The sequence below is a fragment of the Colletes gigas genome, unplaced genomic scaffold (assembly GCF_013123115.1).
Source record: "Colletes gigas isolate AHSC1104 unplaced genomic scaffold, ASM1312311v1 Colletes_gigas_Sc00002, whole genome shotgun sequence".
Taxonomy (NCBI): domain Eukaryota; kingdom Metazoa; phylum Arthropoda; class Insecta; order Hymenoptera; family Colletidae; genus Colletes; species Colletes gigas.
In genome coordinates this window covers 6,476,964-6,492,160 of record NW_025106631.1, presented here as the reverse complement: position 1 = coordinate 6,492,160, position 15,197 = coordinate 6,476,964, and the positions used below count along the sequence as shown (strand labels likewise).

The 15,197-nt window shown below is 35.7% G+C and overlaps 1 protein-coding gene across 1 annotated transcript; it reads left to right on the top strand.

Annotated features, from left to right (window-relative positions):
* The first annotated feature begins 1,946 nt into the window (after nt 1-1,946).
* Nucleotides 1,947-14,488, top strand: LOC122400623 (neuropeptide CCHamide-2 receptor-like). The gene is made up of 7 exons (XM_043402169.1): nt 1,947-2,005; nt 4,829-5,024; nt 7,376-7,524; nt 8,225-8,424; nt 9,912-10,093; nt 13,590-13,804; nt 14,236-14,488. Exons 1-7 carry the CDS (start codon nt 1,947-1,949, stop codon nt 14,486-14,488), a joined length of 1,254 nt encoding a protein of 417 aa, XP_043258104.1.
* The last annotated feature ends 709 nt before the right edge of the window (nt 14,489-15,197 follow it).

The window sequence follows — 15,197 nt, the reverse complement described above, 5'->3', positions numbered from 1 at the left end:
TCTGAAAAGTGTCGAATTGGGTTTCATAAATCTAGAATTAAGAGGAGCATCCAGCCCAGGAGGCTCGAAAGAGGTCTCCTTTCAAGTTTTTTCCACGACAACAATATATGGTTTTCAGAATTTTATCGTGCGCTCCAGAAATATATAAAAACGTGTAAAATTTGTTGTTCCAGTCGAATATTCCGTGTGAACGGTAGAACTTCCTCAGCTGTAAATCTAAACAATAAAAAAGATCGCATACATTCTGAAACTGTATGAAATTTCCGCGGCAGTGAACTTTCAAAACCTAAAAAAGTTATTTTTTCACGCTTCGAAGTATAAACATATTCTTTTTACCATTTTTTTCCGGAATTTCGCGTTGTTCGAAACTTAAAGTAGCGTAGTTGATATCGCGTAGGAAAGGCATCGGTGGAACAAATTGACAGACGAATACGGTCTGTACCATAAAGAGAGAAAAGCAAATGAGAGAACAATGTTTCGTACGATGTAACACAGACGAACAAAAATAACCCTTCGATATTTAACCAGCCGGCGTTGTCAAACAGTAATCGATATCGTTTTGTGTGCGTTTAATCGACGATATAATAAATCGGGGCACGGTCAGGATATCGTGAAAAAATATGCATTGGAAAAAGAGTATTGAAATGGAAAAGTTATGCGATGTATGAGGCAGCTTCTGAGCCGCGTCCATGAATATTCTTGAGGCAAATAATTCCCGACAAACGTTTCGAGCTGTCGATTCCGAGTGCCCGTTCCAATTCAGAGCGGCGGAAAGGTCGCGTAGCCTCGTGATAGATATGATTAATTTTTGTTGCGCTACGATTCGCTATCGGGGAGCTCGATATCGATGGGCAGATTTTTCCCGACAAAGGGTGCCATCCATACCCGTAAAATGATAGATAACGTTCTACAGATCGAATTCGGATAATTTTTAAATATTATACTTTTCTATACTGTACAGTTTCAAAATTGATTTTTTCTAACAAAAATAGTACCAAATATTTATACTGGAAAAATGTATAGTTTGCTATCGTTTCGAGAAAATACAAAATACCATTGATGATAAACGATATCCGAAAACAGCATCAAGTTTAAATTATTATATTCATTGTATTTGAATAACGCCATTTAGTTAGATTTTTGCCTAAGAAACATATCGAGAATACTAAATATCTTTATCGAATTTATAAACATTAAGAAATTAAAATTGATTGATAAGAGAAACTTACAAAAAGAAAGGTATATATTTGCTTAATGTTATTTCCTAACCTCGAGAACAGTAAGAATAAGTTAGAAAAAGCGTCGAGTAGAAAATAAAGAGAAACGAAAATAAAATGGAATAAAGTAAAGTGCGCTGCGGGCAAACGAAATGAAAATAAAAATAGATACATGCTAATACTATCATGAACCTAACCACGAGAATGCTAAGAATAAGTTGCTGGAGAGTATAAAATAGAAAATATGAAAGGAAATGATAAACGGCGAAATGAGATTGGATAAAATGGAGTACGCTCGAGGCGAGAGAGATAGAAATAAAATGAAGTCCGGAGACAAAGTTACAAAATTATATGGCTCGCGACTTTTCCTCTATGTATAAACTCCGTATTATTCTGTTTGTTTTCTCACCCTCGTTTCTCCGCTCGCTTGTGTATTTTTTTTTCGTATCGAAAGATTCGTCGCGCGACGACCAAATCGAATGAAAATTAAATCGAATTACGCGCGCCCGCCCGCCGTGTTCCCGGTATTACAAATAAAATTGTATACGGCGCGTCTAATTGAGCTCGCGACCCGGTATATAGCGTTTAAAGGCTGCGAGATACTTCCCCGGCGACGGATATTTCGAAGAAACGCGCCGGACCGTCGCCCGCGCAGAGATCCATTTTTCTTCCGGCCGGGGTTTTCTATTTTTAAAGAGTATAAATTGGATTTGCGCGGCACCGTCGCGAATGATATTAAAACGTCGAGACGGAGGGGGAGGGTTTCAAGATGTAATTTCTCGGCAAGCGTCAATGACTGCGAGAATTGTCACGCGCCAGCATGGAGCTACGGTTTTATGAAGAGAAAAAATTTACCTCCCGAGTTCGACACACGCGACGCGTATTTTTTCAGTTTGTTCGCTTGTAATGGGCGCTTTTCAACTCGCGAGTCAACAGTCACCGTGTCGCGTTGTAAGTCGAGGATTTTACGCAAGGGATTAAGAAAACGCGCGCAACAATATATTCGAAATGGATTTGTCTTGTTAGGAACAAAAATAAATACGTCGCGATACGAAATGCAAAATTTACTGAGAAAGGAAAGAAAAAATTCATTTAATAGTAATATACGAGATGAAACGTAGAAAACCATGTATTTTCAATTTTTAATTCTTACTACCTTCGTCTTTCGATTTCAATGTTAAATGTAATAATAAAAATATTCAGACAATAAGGTAAAGTGTATTGGTATTATTTTTGAATGAACAGAAAATTGATAATACTATACCACAGTCGATGTTTAGAAATACTAAGTAGAAACATCGAGTAATAGTCGGACACATTTGATCGTTCATACTGATTACTATACGACTAATATAAATGAATCGAAAATATAGAATTAACTTTTTCCATATGTATGCTTTTTCTTTTAAAACAATTAATGTTCAATAAACATATTCTCCATCTCTAAAATCAACAATTATAAATAAAAAGCTCTTTAAAATGTATAGTTTGCCGTTTCGATCCTAGTTTTTTTAATTATTTTAATTCTGCTGATTTTAAAAAATTCGTACTCTATAGATACATTAATTAATATATTTGTGAAGATATTGTGTTTCTTAATTAAAGCAGCGTAAGGATACTAACACGGAAAAAGAAAGATATTTCGCTTCAGAATTTGCAAACTTTATAATAAAAATGAAGGTCGAATTAATTACTTTAATAAGGATAAATTGATAATAATATGTAATCTTATACCTTGCCTTTGTATCTAACGTATATACCTATGGTTATAATTTCTCCCTTTCGTTTGATTTTAATTTTTTAATATTTAGTGCAACAACGACGTATCGTTCTTATTAAACCCTTATGAATGTTAAAATTCAACGCGTAACCATCGTGCATAATTTTCGTTATCGTTGAAAATAATATAATCGCAAGTGATTTCATTGGTCGCTGGAATTTTTTGGACGAACAGTCCTTTTATAAATATTTCTCCAATTTCAGGTGCGACGGTGAGCCGATCGCGAGTTCCAAATACTGAAAAATTGTCGTATTGTTCGATGGTCGTGGATCGTTCGGCGATAAAAAATAATACAAATCAACAGGTTTCGAAAAATTTGACGCGTAGAAAAATCCTTTGGTAGGGAAATCTGTACGAGTGACGAACATTATTCTGGAGTGATCTCCACTTTCCAGGAAATAAATTTAACGAACGCGCCACGAACAGTTTCACGGTTAGCGAACGATGGAATAGAACTTTCTTTTTAAGCATTAATAGAAACATTCAGGAGTGATCAACGTTATTATATCTACTAAATTCTTATCCACGTTATACACATGATTTCTAAATCCAAAAACGTGTATGTATATACCAACAATCCCAGTTTCCCATTTTACTATTTCTTCATTCGTGCAATTCAGCTATGACTTTGTTCGAATTGAGGATAAAAAGAAAGTTTTTGTCCACGAACAAAATGCAATTATTATTAGTTAAAATATTATTAGTTCTTAACCATTTCTTTTATACTTCGTAACTTCCAGTAGAAATTTCTGTTTTGCTAAATAAACTTTCGATAAAGGTGTATAAAACTTGCAAAGTTGATCGAAATTTTGTAAAACTCTGCGTGCAATAGTGTCGTAATATGAGTTAATATCTCACGTAATTTTAAATGGTTTTGTCCAGAGAAGAGGGAATTTTAACAAAAAATGTGACCGTACAAAACGTGTGTCGCACTTGATGTAAATTATCGCGTAGCACTGCCATTAATTTTAACGCGGCCATTGTTGGTTATATAATAATGGCGCGGAAGCTATATTCGTCGGAAATGCAGTACATATTTAGTGTTACATGCTCCAGGGTGGTGGCTTGCCATCGCCACCGTGCAGATTGTTTTTCAGCGCCGCCGAGCAATTTATCTTCGCCACGAAGGTCTAACCTCATTGCAACCATTAAGGGCTTTGATTCATGAATAAAATTGAACCTGTTCTGAATCGCGGTTAGTAAATTAATTGAAAGACTCGTAGCCGGGTAAATGTCATTGGATATTTACGCCATTGATACGGCTCCATCTTGTTTTTATAACGCAAAATAACATTTCGATACGTTTCGATTCCACGAGCAGAATAATGAAGTCCTTGTCAAAGGGGAAAAATCTAAAATAAAATTTTTCAGGACAATTTACTCAATACATTTACCATTAAGAACCAGTCAATTAAAAAATAAAATATTTTAACACGAGACTAGTACAAAATAACGCAGGTAATAATTAAGAATCAAGAAGCAGAAACAAAGTAACGATTGCAAATAAAAATTTCTAGGAGCACTTTCAAAAAAAAAAAAAAAAAAAAATAATAATAGAAGAGTAATATTTATCACTGAACATGTAGATAAGAAGAGTGAAATTTTAAATCGTTATCTTTGCACGCAAAATTCGTCGATTGTACCATTTCATATAATGACAGAAATTGTCAAATTGTCGAAATTTATTCCAACTGCTAAATTTCAAATTAGACCCATTGCGTGGGCGTCCAGAGTCTGCCTTAGTGGAACATTCAGAAAAAGGAAACGATTACTTTTTTTTGCAGATGGCGGCGATGCTGAACGCGACGTCATTTCCGAGTATGAGGGGAAGCGACGACGACGACGAGGATAGTTACGTTCCGTATGACCAGCGACCGGAAACCTACATCGTACCTGTAGTATTTATATTAATTCTGGTGGTGGGAGTAACTGGAAACGGAATTCTCGTGCTCACCCTGCTGCGTCACGCCAACATGAGAAATATCCCGAACACTTACGTCCTCTCTTTGGCTTTGGGGGACCTTCTGGTAAGGAACAAATGACCCTCCGTCTCTGAAACAAAAGCGAGACACTATATTAGCACAGCTTTTACATTTCAAACACTTTTATTGCTTTTATCGATTCAAATTGTACTATAAAACGCGTAATTTTTAGTCCTTTCTGCGGCAATGTGTACAAATCTTTTCAAATCAAAATAATACAAACTCTAGAATCTAGTCAAACAAAAAAAATGAAAATAGATTCTTCATTGGGGTGACAATAGCAGGTACTAAAATACAAATAAACAAAGTCAATGATTACAAAAATTTTAACACTTTTGGTGTTCAAACATCGAATTTTGAATGTTCATCAGTTTCTAAAATTGTAGAACTTCGTCCAATTGCTCTAAAACTCCGAATTTTCTCACCAATTGTTACAATTTTGCGGGCGTGCAGAAAGTCAAAAATTAATAAACTGTCGGAATAAAGACGTTAAAAGTAATCTCTTAACTTCCTTATAAATATTATTACACCGGCGAAAATTTTGCGTTATATGACGTTAAAGAGTCTAAAGGATTTGTTTGCAAAGCTCCCCTGTATCTATAACAGTTTTCCAGATTAAACGCACGAAACTTTTAAGATTAATTTCGCTCGTTAAATTTGAGTTGCTCTGCGAACTTGCAAATTTTCAGCAAAATTATCGTCGGTAGCGTCGTGGATGTTCGTTGTTAGTCTTTTATAAATGACTCGCGTTGGCGATCGACGCGTGGAACCAGCCTTTGAGCGCAGAACCGCTCCGTAATTTCGTGATTACGAGGGAATAAAAGTGGCAGGCAGGTCCGTTGCAAGAAACTTCCCTTCGTCGCGGATTTACCGATCGGAAAATTTGAACGCGTGGCATTTGTCGACGGTGCAATTTGTACGACTGCGGAATGACGGAAATAAATCTGTGGCAAACGATGCCCCGAGAGTGCAAATTTTACTAAACCTGGCGAACGTATGCTCGGACAAACTGGAGATATTTGACCCGAGCATCAATAGAGTTTCAGTGTTGCGGCGGAAACCAGTATTGAATTAAATTGTTAATTGACACGGCGTGTGTTCGATTCGATCGCGTGTTTGGTACACGGCGTTAGCCAGGTCGACGCGTAATTTATATTCGAGCGAAAAATATGGGCCAATGAATGGGGAATGTGTACAATATTGGGTCGGGTTCACTATCACCTGGTGAAGGAAAGGTTTTTGATTAAACCCAGACGTGCTTGACTATTATTATTATTTCAATAGATGGAAATCTATTGTCAATTCAATATTTTCATACAGAGATCAGTATTTTAATCGAATTTTGTATATTTTTACAAAAACTGTGTGTCGATTTGTGGGTAGAAATAATTCTTAATTGTGATTTGTTGTTATGTGTTGTTTGACTTTATTTTTCGTAAAACCAATTTTTATACAGAAATTGTAATTCAATCTAATTATGTATATTTTTAAAAATCTGTGAATAGATTTGTATATGAAAATAATTAGTGATTTATTGTTAGGTGTTGTTTCACTATATTTTTCGTTGATTCAATCAGACATATAAAACCAATTTTCATACGGAAACTGTAGTATTTTAATATAATTGTATACATTAGAAATCAGTAAAATAAACTTTAAAGAAAAATTGACAGAAAGCAGACGTCTAAATTTTTCGACGAAAAAAAAATTTCAAATCGTTCTGAAAAAATGATTTACAGTTGCGGGGGTCAATTACAATTATTTCTTGTGAATACACATACACCCGAAATCCTACACACTTTGGAGAAAAAAATTCGAGTAGATACTGAAATTTTTAGACGAAATTAAAAAATTGCAAATCATACTAAAAAAATTATATTTAGGAGCAGGGGTCGATTACAAGCATTTTTGGTGAATAGACATACCCCCGAAATCCTACGTCCATTGGAGAAAACAATTCCTTACCGTAAATATGTCTGACCATACATTGATATGTTTCACTGAAATTTCATGCGTATGTTTAAAACATCATAACTTCTGATTTTAGTGTTTCAAAATGCAAACAACGCGTATTTCGGCGAAGACTGTTTATAAATTCAGATAAGGTTTGCTTTAATACCTAGTCCGTGCTAGTAATGTGTCCAATTTTATTTTACCATTTACTAAACAGTGTATTTACCAATACGGTTAATTTTTAATTGATCGCGGTACGGTTCGGACCCCATGAAGTGTTAAATCGATCAAGTTTACGGTGTCTTTTTCGCCGGCCACAATTTCGAAATGGCTTCAAAGTCGGTTGCAATAAAACCGAAACGCCCCGCGGTGCAATGTAAATGCAAAGCATTTGCTGTGGCGCGACGTCGTGGATATTTTCTGACGTTTTCCCCGCGTTTCAGGTAATCGTGACGTGTGTGCCGTTCACGTCGATCCTCTACACGATCGAGTCGTGGCCGTGGGGCCTGGCAGTTTGCAAATTATCGGAGTGCGCCAAGGATATTTCGATCGGTGTCTCAGTTTTCACTCTGACCGCGTTATCGGCCGAGAGGTAAGTTGTCAAATTCAATTACGACCGAGTAAATTGTTGCTTTAGCGGCGGAGAGTAGCCCCCCGTAACTTCGTCGAAGTTCGGCCCCATTAATAGAGCAATCTGCTGGTTCTTCGACCATCCAATCAGTAATCCGAACAAAACGAATGAAACCAGCGGGCGTTAATTTTCTGAAAACTTGAATTTTTTACGTGCCCGCGTCACGATGGCTGATATTCAGAAATTTATGAGCATTCGTGTAAATAAAGTGGTAAATAGACTGCGAATATTTATGTATTTATGGGAAATTTTAATTCTCAGAAAATTACAGTATGTATTTAATAAGCAAAAAGTAAAATACGAATTATTACACAAAGCTCCCATTTCATTAATTCTATTAATGAGAATATGAATTTGCATAAAGATCCGCAGCCTAGTGTTGAATGAATGTAACGAAATTGGTTCTGAACAATATAAAAAAAGGATAAGAACCTTGTTATTTTTAAAATGGTAAATCATTTCCGTAAATCTGTTACTTGTTATCTAATATTTTCCACTAACGTTAAGTTAAAAAGAATCAAAACTTAAAATGTTGAGATTCGACTGTTCCCCTTCAATTCAAAGTGCCAAACGAAGAATGTGAATTCCTTCCATAGTATCAAGATTTGTTTAAAAATTTCTTAACGCGAAAAGGAGATCGGTTTTGTTTATTGTATCGCAGGTACTTCGCTATCGTGAACCCCATTCGTCGACACATCGCCGGATTGGGCGCGAAACCGTTAACGATACTAACAGCATCCCTCATTTGGGTGCTGGCCATTATTCTAGCGATACCAGCAGCTCTTTTCTCTCACGTTCCCACCGTGGCATTACGGGACAACCACAGCATCGTGATTTGCAGTCCTTTTCCTAAAGAATTCGGTGAGTGGCTCTCAAACTTTTCCTACAGACTGATTTATAGCGTTCGTCCGCCCCTGGGAAAAATTTTAATTGAAGATTCTAGAGGTGAAAATAAAACGAAAATCAAGAACATCAATTTCTTGATTGAGGCTTCGTTATAAAAGTATTAAAAAATTTCAAATCATTCTGAAAAAATTATTTTTGGTTGCGAGGCTCAATTACAATCAGTTTTGGTGAATACACATACCCCTAAATTCCTACCCACTTTCGAGAAAAAAATTCGAGTAGATACTGAAATTTTTAGACGAAATTAAAAAATTGCAAATCATACTAAAGAAATTATATTTAGGAGCAGGGGTCGATTACAAGCATTTTTGGCGAATAGACATACCCCTGAATTCTTACCCACTTCCGAGAAAAAAATTCGAGTAGATACTGAAATATTTAGACGAAATTAAAAAATTGCAAATCATACTAAAAAAATTATATTTAGGAGCAGGGGTCGATTACAAGCATTTTTGGTGAATAGACATACCCCCGAAATCCTACGTCCTTTGGAGAAAAAAATTCCTTACTAAATATGTCTGACCATACATTGATATGTTTCACTGAAATTTCATGGGTATGTTTAAAACATCATAACTTCTGAACGGATTGGACGATTTTAATGTTTCAAAAAGCAATCAACGCGTATTTTAGTGAAGAATATGTAGAAATGGTAAAAATATTGGAAAAGTTGCTGCTTGACCCCGCAAAATGAGAAAAACCCCATAAAAGTGGTCCAATTTTCAAACGACCATAACTCCTACAATAGTGAATATATTTAAATGAAACTTTTTTCTGAAGTAGAGCTCATGGGTACCTACAAAAAAGTATTAGACAACTTGTCCGTGCAGCGTCAAACAAGTTTATTAAAAATGAAAAACGAATTTTTAAGAAAAATCGACCAAGGGTGGCTACTGAAATTTTTCGGCGAAAAAAAAAATTTCAAATAATTCTGAAAAAATTATTTTCGGTTGCCTGGGTCAATTGCAATCATTTTTGGTGAATACACATACCTCCGAAATCGTCCTGGTAACATGTATGTCAACGTGTTAATACCAATTAAACAAGACATCAATTTCTAGTCAAAATATTTTAGCTATAATCCAAAGGTGCCTTTTCAGAATATTTTATATTAAACACAATGACTAAAAAATACTGTACGCCAAGTATGAACTAAAGAAAAATGGCACTAGACATTATAGTAGACTAGAAAGCCATAAAAAACATCCCTTTGCCACTTCTACTGAAACCACAGAACGGAAAATGACTGAAGAAAGTTTCACCAGCAGATCAGACACACAAATAAATTCGCAGACTGTATTCTTCTGATTTCTAATAAACGTGTAATAGAAGAAGGAAAGATTTCTATATTTGTTGAAACGTCCTTTTAACTTAAATTGCGTGTCATACGCACGGGAGTTTGATATGTCATGGATCTTCTGTTTCTTTTTCTACGTTCACAGGCGAGAGCTATCAAAGGGGGATGGTGCTATTCAAGTTTCTAGCGTACTATGCGATACCGCTCTGCGTGATAGCTGGATTCTATCTAGGAATGGCACGACATCTTGAACTTTCCACGAGAAACATGCCTGGAGAGTTGTCCACCGGGGGTCATCGTATGGAACAGATCCAAGCACGGAAAAAAGTAAGTGAAATTAATCTAATACCATTTAATAGCAACCATTTATAATTAGTACGTAATAAAATTCCGATTTAAATAGATTTTGCTATTAAAATCTATTTGTAGAACAGAGAACAATTTTCTAACTTTCTATTAAAGGGTTACACTATTATGTGACTAGCTGATAAACAAGATTTTGGACATTTTGTTACAAGATAGATATATAATTTAATTAAATATCATCTATTACTTAAATATACATGCATACAGTGGGCGAGAAAATAAAATGAAAAGAATGTCGAATCCAACTAAGAAACTAAGAAAGTAAGAAACTAAGAAACTAAGAAACTAAGAAACTAAGAAACTAAGAGACTAAGAAACTAAGAAACTAAGAAACTAAGAAACTAACAAACCTACAAACTAACAAACCAACAAACTAGGAAACTAAGAGTCTAAGAAACTAAGAAACTAAGAAACTAAGAAACTAAGAAACTAAGAAACTAAGAAACTAAGAAACTAAGAAACTAAGAAACTAGCAAACTAACAAACGATGCTTTTTTCCAATTGTTCCAATTTTAATATGGCCCACTGTCTATGCAACGAATGTTAAAATGTTTCATCATCGACGAATAAACATGGCCATTTTCGAAGATTATCCTTTGCCCAGCGATTTGTTTCGTCGTTTCTATCGAGTGTGTTACAGTTCAGAGATTGGAATTGCTCTCACGATCGATGCAGACTATTACTAGCGCAGTTACGTAATCTCCGGACGATCGGTAACAGTTTGACCAATGATATTAAACCGACACTTGTTCAGAGAGTCGAGGAAGATCCCCAGTATCACGCTGCGGTGGGAACACGGACTAATTTCGAGAAACGCTAATCATAAATTACTATATCACGCGGAAAGCAATATTGCCTTCGAGAACCCGTAGCGATTTCCGGTATTGTCTTCGACTGAAAAGCGGCATCCAATCGCTTCGTATTACGGCGACACCCCGCGGCGCCATAAGTTTCGAGACGAGGAACGAATTCTTCGACGGGAACTTTCGCGTAATTCGGATCACCGATTTCGTTCACATTTTCTGTGATAATAACACGGATTTTACTATGCAATATTCTTAAAGAAAATTATGTTTCGTTTTTATATTTTTCTACATAGACTCGACTGTAGTAGAGCAAAAACAATCGGGTTAGAAGTTGCCTCGGTGGTGAGTGTAATAAGTTTCTCGACTGCTAATAATTTCAAGGTCGTGAGTTCGATTCTCCTGGGGTGCAATTGGCGTTTTTACTATATAAAATTGTATCAAAGAACCTCCTAAGTAGTGATGAATAAAATAATTATATATTATTATTAAATAATTGCTTATTTGTACTTTCGTCTGTTAAGTAAAACAATATAGTTATCTATGAGAATGCATGGTTGGTGAGGATTACCAAATTAGACAGTGAGGGTTTTTAAAGTGATCTATTAAAGTGATCTATTACTAGATAAATAATATCCTTGATTAGAAGTGTATAATGTTGAAAGCTACTAATTTGTTTGTTCCGGTATTGAGGTTAAAATAGTGTAATACTATACTATAACTCCGATTTCACTAAATAGAACCAATTCCAAAAGGATAGAAATCTACTTTAGTTTCAAAAAATGAGTAGGATGCAGAATAATTAAAAGAAGACTGTAACGCCTAAGTTGCGTTATGGAGTCCCTGAGCGTTTGTTTCTATAACAGCTGGTCAGAAACAACTTCTTATTACTTGGAAAATAACTGAAAGGGTTTTCTAGGACGTTTGCCAGATTCGAGCTTTGGAACTTTATATTAAAAATGTCTAATCTTGTCTATTTTTTTTCTGTCCCTGTAACTTTCTTCTTTTCCCTCCATTCCACGATTTTTCCATTTCCGCGCCACCCATTTCAACCCCCCTCAATCTTTCTATCCTACTTATATCCACACTAAGTGTTCCTTTCTCTAAAAAATGTAACCTTGTACGAAGAGATTGTAATATTGCAAATTTTTTATTCAGTTCTGGACGAATAATCGACCGCTTTTCGGTTGTATCACTATTTTCGCCGCATCCTGTTTCTACGTGTTCGAAATCGGGATTCCTAAAAGGAACGTAAGAACCATCGAGGAAAGTTTCATCGTATCACCGTTGTCACGCTCTGATGCCGTTTTACGTTGGGTAATTCGGAAGCAAACCGAACATCGGGGTTGCTCGAAGAGCTGTTTTCACGATGCACAATAGTGTCACGGATAACACCGGATATCAAGGCCGCTGCATTTTTGTTTTGCAAAATTTTGAAATGTTTGAAAACCATCGATTCCCTGACATTTAGGAAATTACACCAGACAGGAAGAATCTTCTTGCATTTACCAAAAATATACTATTTCTACTGGTTAAAATGTTTAGAAACTTAGCGTTGTAAATCGGTAATTAATTCGCTTCTATATTGTATATAATTCTTTTTAATTGCTGTTTAGATCAATGCCATTTCGTTTGCTCGTGCCTTTTGTCGCAGTTAAGATGGTAATTATAATTTCATGATAGAAACAGGCTATTCTGTCGCGCGAAAGTAACTCTGAGAGAAACTCTCGGTACGTCGTTGATAATAATTGTTGACCCACTTTAAATCGGCCAGATTAAAATTGAAGCGATCTTTCTTGCTTAACAGACAACAATATATGTATAGCTGCTTCCTAATTAACCGAACCATTACTGAATCGAGCTTTATTCCTACAACTTTTCCAAAAAAATACACAAATTCTCTACGACCATTCTCGACGTTTTTAACAACCGACAAGCTTTCGATCGGATTTAACACTCGAAATTCTACTTGCCTTCGCGAAATCTCTCTCTTCCCGCAATACATACACCCAAACGTCTACACGATCCTTTTCCATGTCGTTCATCGAACACATCTCATTCGCGTCTAGAATCACTCGATCCATTTTCCCGAAACGTTCACTCTTGTATTGACTCTAAGTTTCCTCGACACTCTACTATCGACAGGTAGATACATTGGTCTGGAGACAATATCTCTGACGAACACAAAGTTTAGCGATATTTTCAAGGAAGTAGCTTGTAATTTCAAATGAATATCGACTGTTTGTTTACACTTTTCAAATGTAAACAAAATACAATATAAGTATTTTGTAAATATAATACTAGCTGAACTATACGATATCATCATTAACCTGTATTAAAAATAATCAAATTATTTCGATATACATACTGTACTACTCATAAGTTTTCAGAAGTTTGAAAAAGTACAGATTCAGTGATAGCAACTAGGACTTATTGCTTACTATTTATTATAATAAATTTGGAAAATAAAACTAAGAGGTTTAATGTTGGAAAAGCAATTCCATTACTTCACAGATTAGTTTAGAGATGACAGAGTCCATTTTGAATTTATTTTGAAGCATAAATTGAATAAAAAAATGTGAATATTATAAATAGATCTATTTTTTGAGATTTTTTTAGCTTACCAGAGTAAAATCATTGACTGTGTTTCTTAGGTAGGGAAGATGGTGATCTCCTTCGTGTACATCTTCGTCATCTGCTTCCTACCGTACCACGTCTTCATGCTGTGGTTCCACTTTTGCCCAACATCCAGGGATGATTTCGATGACTTCTGGCACGCCTTTAGGATTCTTGGCTTCTGCCTGAGCTTCGTCAACAGCTGCGTAAATCCCATAGCTCTGTACTTCGTTAGCGGAACCTTCCGCAAGAGGCAAGTGTCGCGATACTGTCCTTTTTCTAACACATTACCGGACCAAACCTGTAAAATTTTTTATAAGATCGAAACTTTGATTTCAGACAATTGTAAAGCACATGAATTAAAATTTGTCGCGGTATTTATGTATTCTTCTAACCATACTAAAAGTTCAGATTCATTTCTGTTGGTCTGTCTCTTCCAAAAGAGAAAGTTTTCTATCCTCGACAAAAACCATCGACGCGTGTGTTGCCTTTTGCGTTTTAAAATAGAAGTCAAGAGAGTACAACTGTATGCTTGTTTAGACAAAGTATAGAACCGATTAGGTCTGAGACCCTTCACATTCCAATAATTTCCTTTAGTTACCCATATATTCGATTTAAAAATTCTTGACGATAACCATCAGTTTAGTTATTAATTAAAACGTAAAAGAACCCGTTTCGTCGCAGATTCAACGAATATCTCTGCTGTCATCTGACAAGGAGAAGCTTGAGCGTCTGTCGAACGGAAACCACGGGCAGCTTGGAGAGAAACGGAAATCGTCTGACGCAAAAGAGACGCGCAGGCGGCCACGGAGGCCATAACGAAACCAGTTTCGGCTCCACGTTCCGAAGGCACACTCAGGAATTAAATTCGACCGCGGTTTTCGAGCTGGGAAGCGAAGAGACTACAAGACCTACCTGTGATTTAGGTTGCAAGTAATTTAAAACAAAATGATCGACGGGAGAAGCATCGGTTTATCGGTGCCTGTGTATACGCAGTCGAGAATCGAGGACCACTCGTAGTGAGAAGAACGATAGGTGAATGTTTAAATTATATTAAACAATGCTGGTTAAAAGTTTCGAGCATCTTTCGATCTTTGATACAAATAAATCTTTTTTTGCGTATATTTAGTCCTAGATTTCTTTAAGGATTTAAAGATACAAAAAGTTATTGTCGTGACAAGAACTAATTTCGAAATCAGAGTTTTTAAAATTAACCTATTCATTATTTAACATTGTTAAGGAATTATGGATTGAAAAATGTCTTACATAATAGAATATCTTCCAACTCAGAAGTCTATGTTACGTTGCATGAAGTTTGTGCGATTAGAAAATTCTCCAAAAAATGTTACATTATTCAAGGGGTAAACCATACTCTTCACATATTCAAAAACTGAAATAATCCAGTTTTTATATAGTTTATTAAAACAGAGGTTAATACGAAGCAGCGTTTAAATAAAGATCGAAAAGTGTTTGCAACTTTTAAACGGCATTATATCATACATTTATATGCGTAAGTATAATACATCAGGCGCGTGTATAAATTGCGAAAATTTGGGTCCAGTGACGGTTTTAAATTCGACTTGTACGTTTTTGCAATTTACACGTTGACAAACACGTGATTTTATATTTAATCGATCGACGGAAGG

Excerpts from the sequence above, each read along its gene's own strand:
- LOC122400623 (XM_043402169.1), top strand. The coding sequence starts at position 1,947 with ATGATATTAAAACGTCGAGACGGAGGGGGAGGGTTTCAAGATGTAATT. Across the intron at positions 2,006-4,828 it reads GATGTAATTTCTCGGCAAGC|CGACGACGACGACGAGGATA; the intron begins GTCAATGACTGC and ends TATGAGGGGAAG. Across the intron at positions 5,025-7,375 it reads TGGCTTTGGGGGACCTTCTG|GTAATCGTGACGTGTGTGCC; the intron begins GTAAGGAACAAA and ends CCCGCGTTTCAG.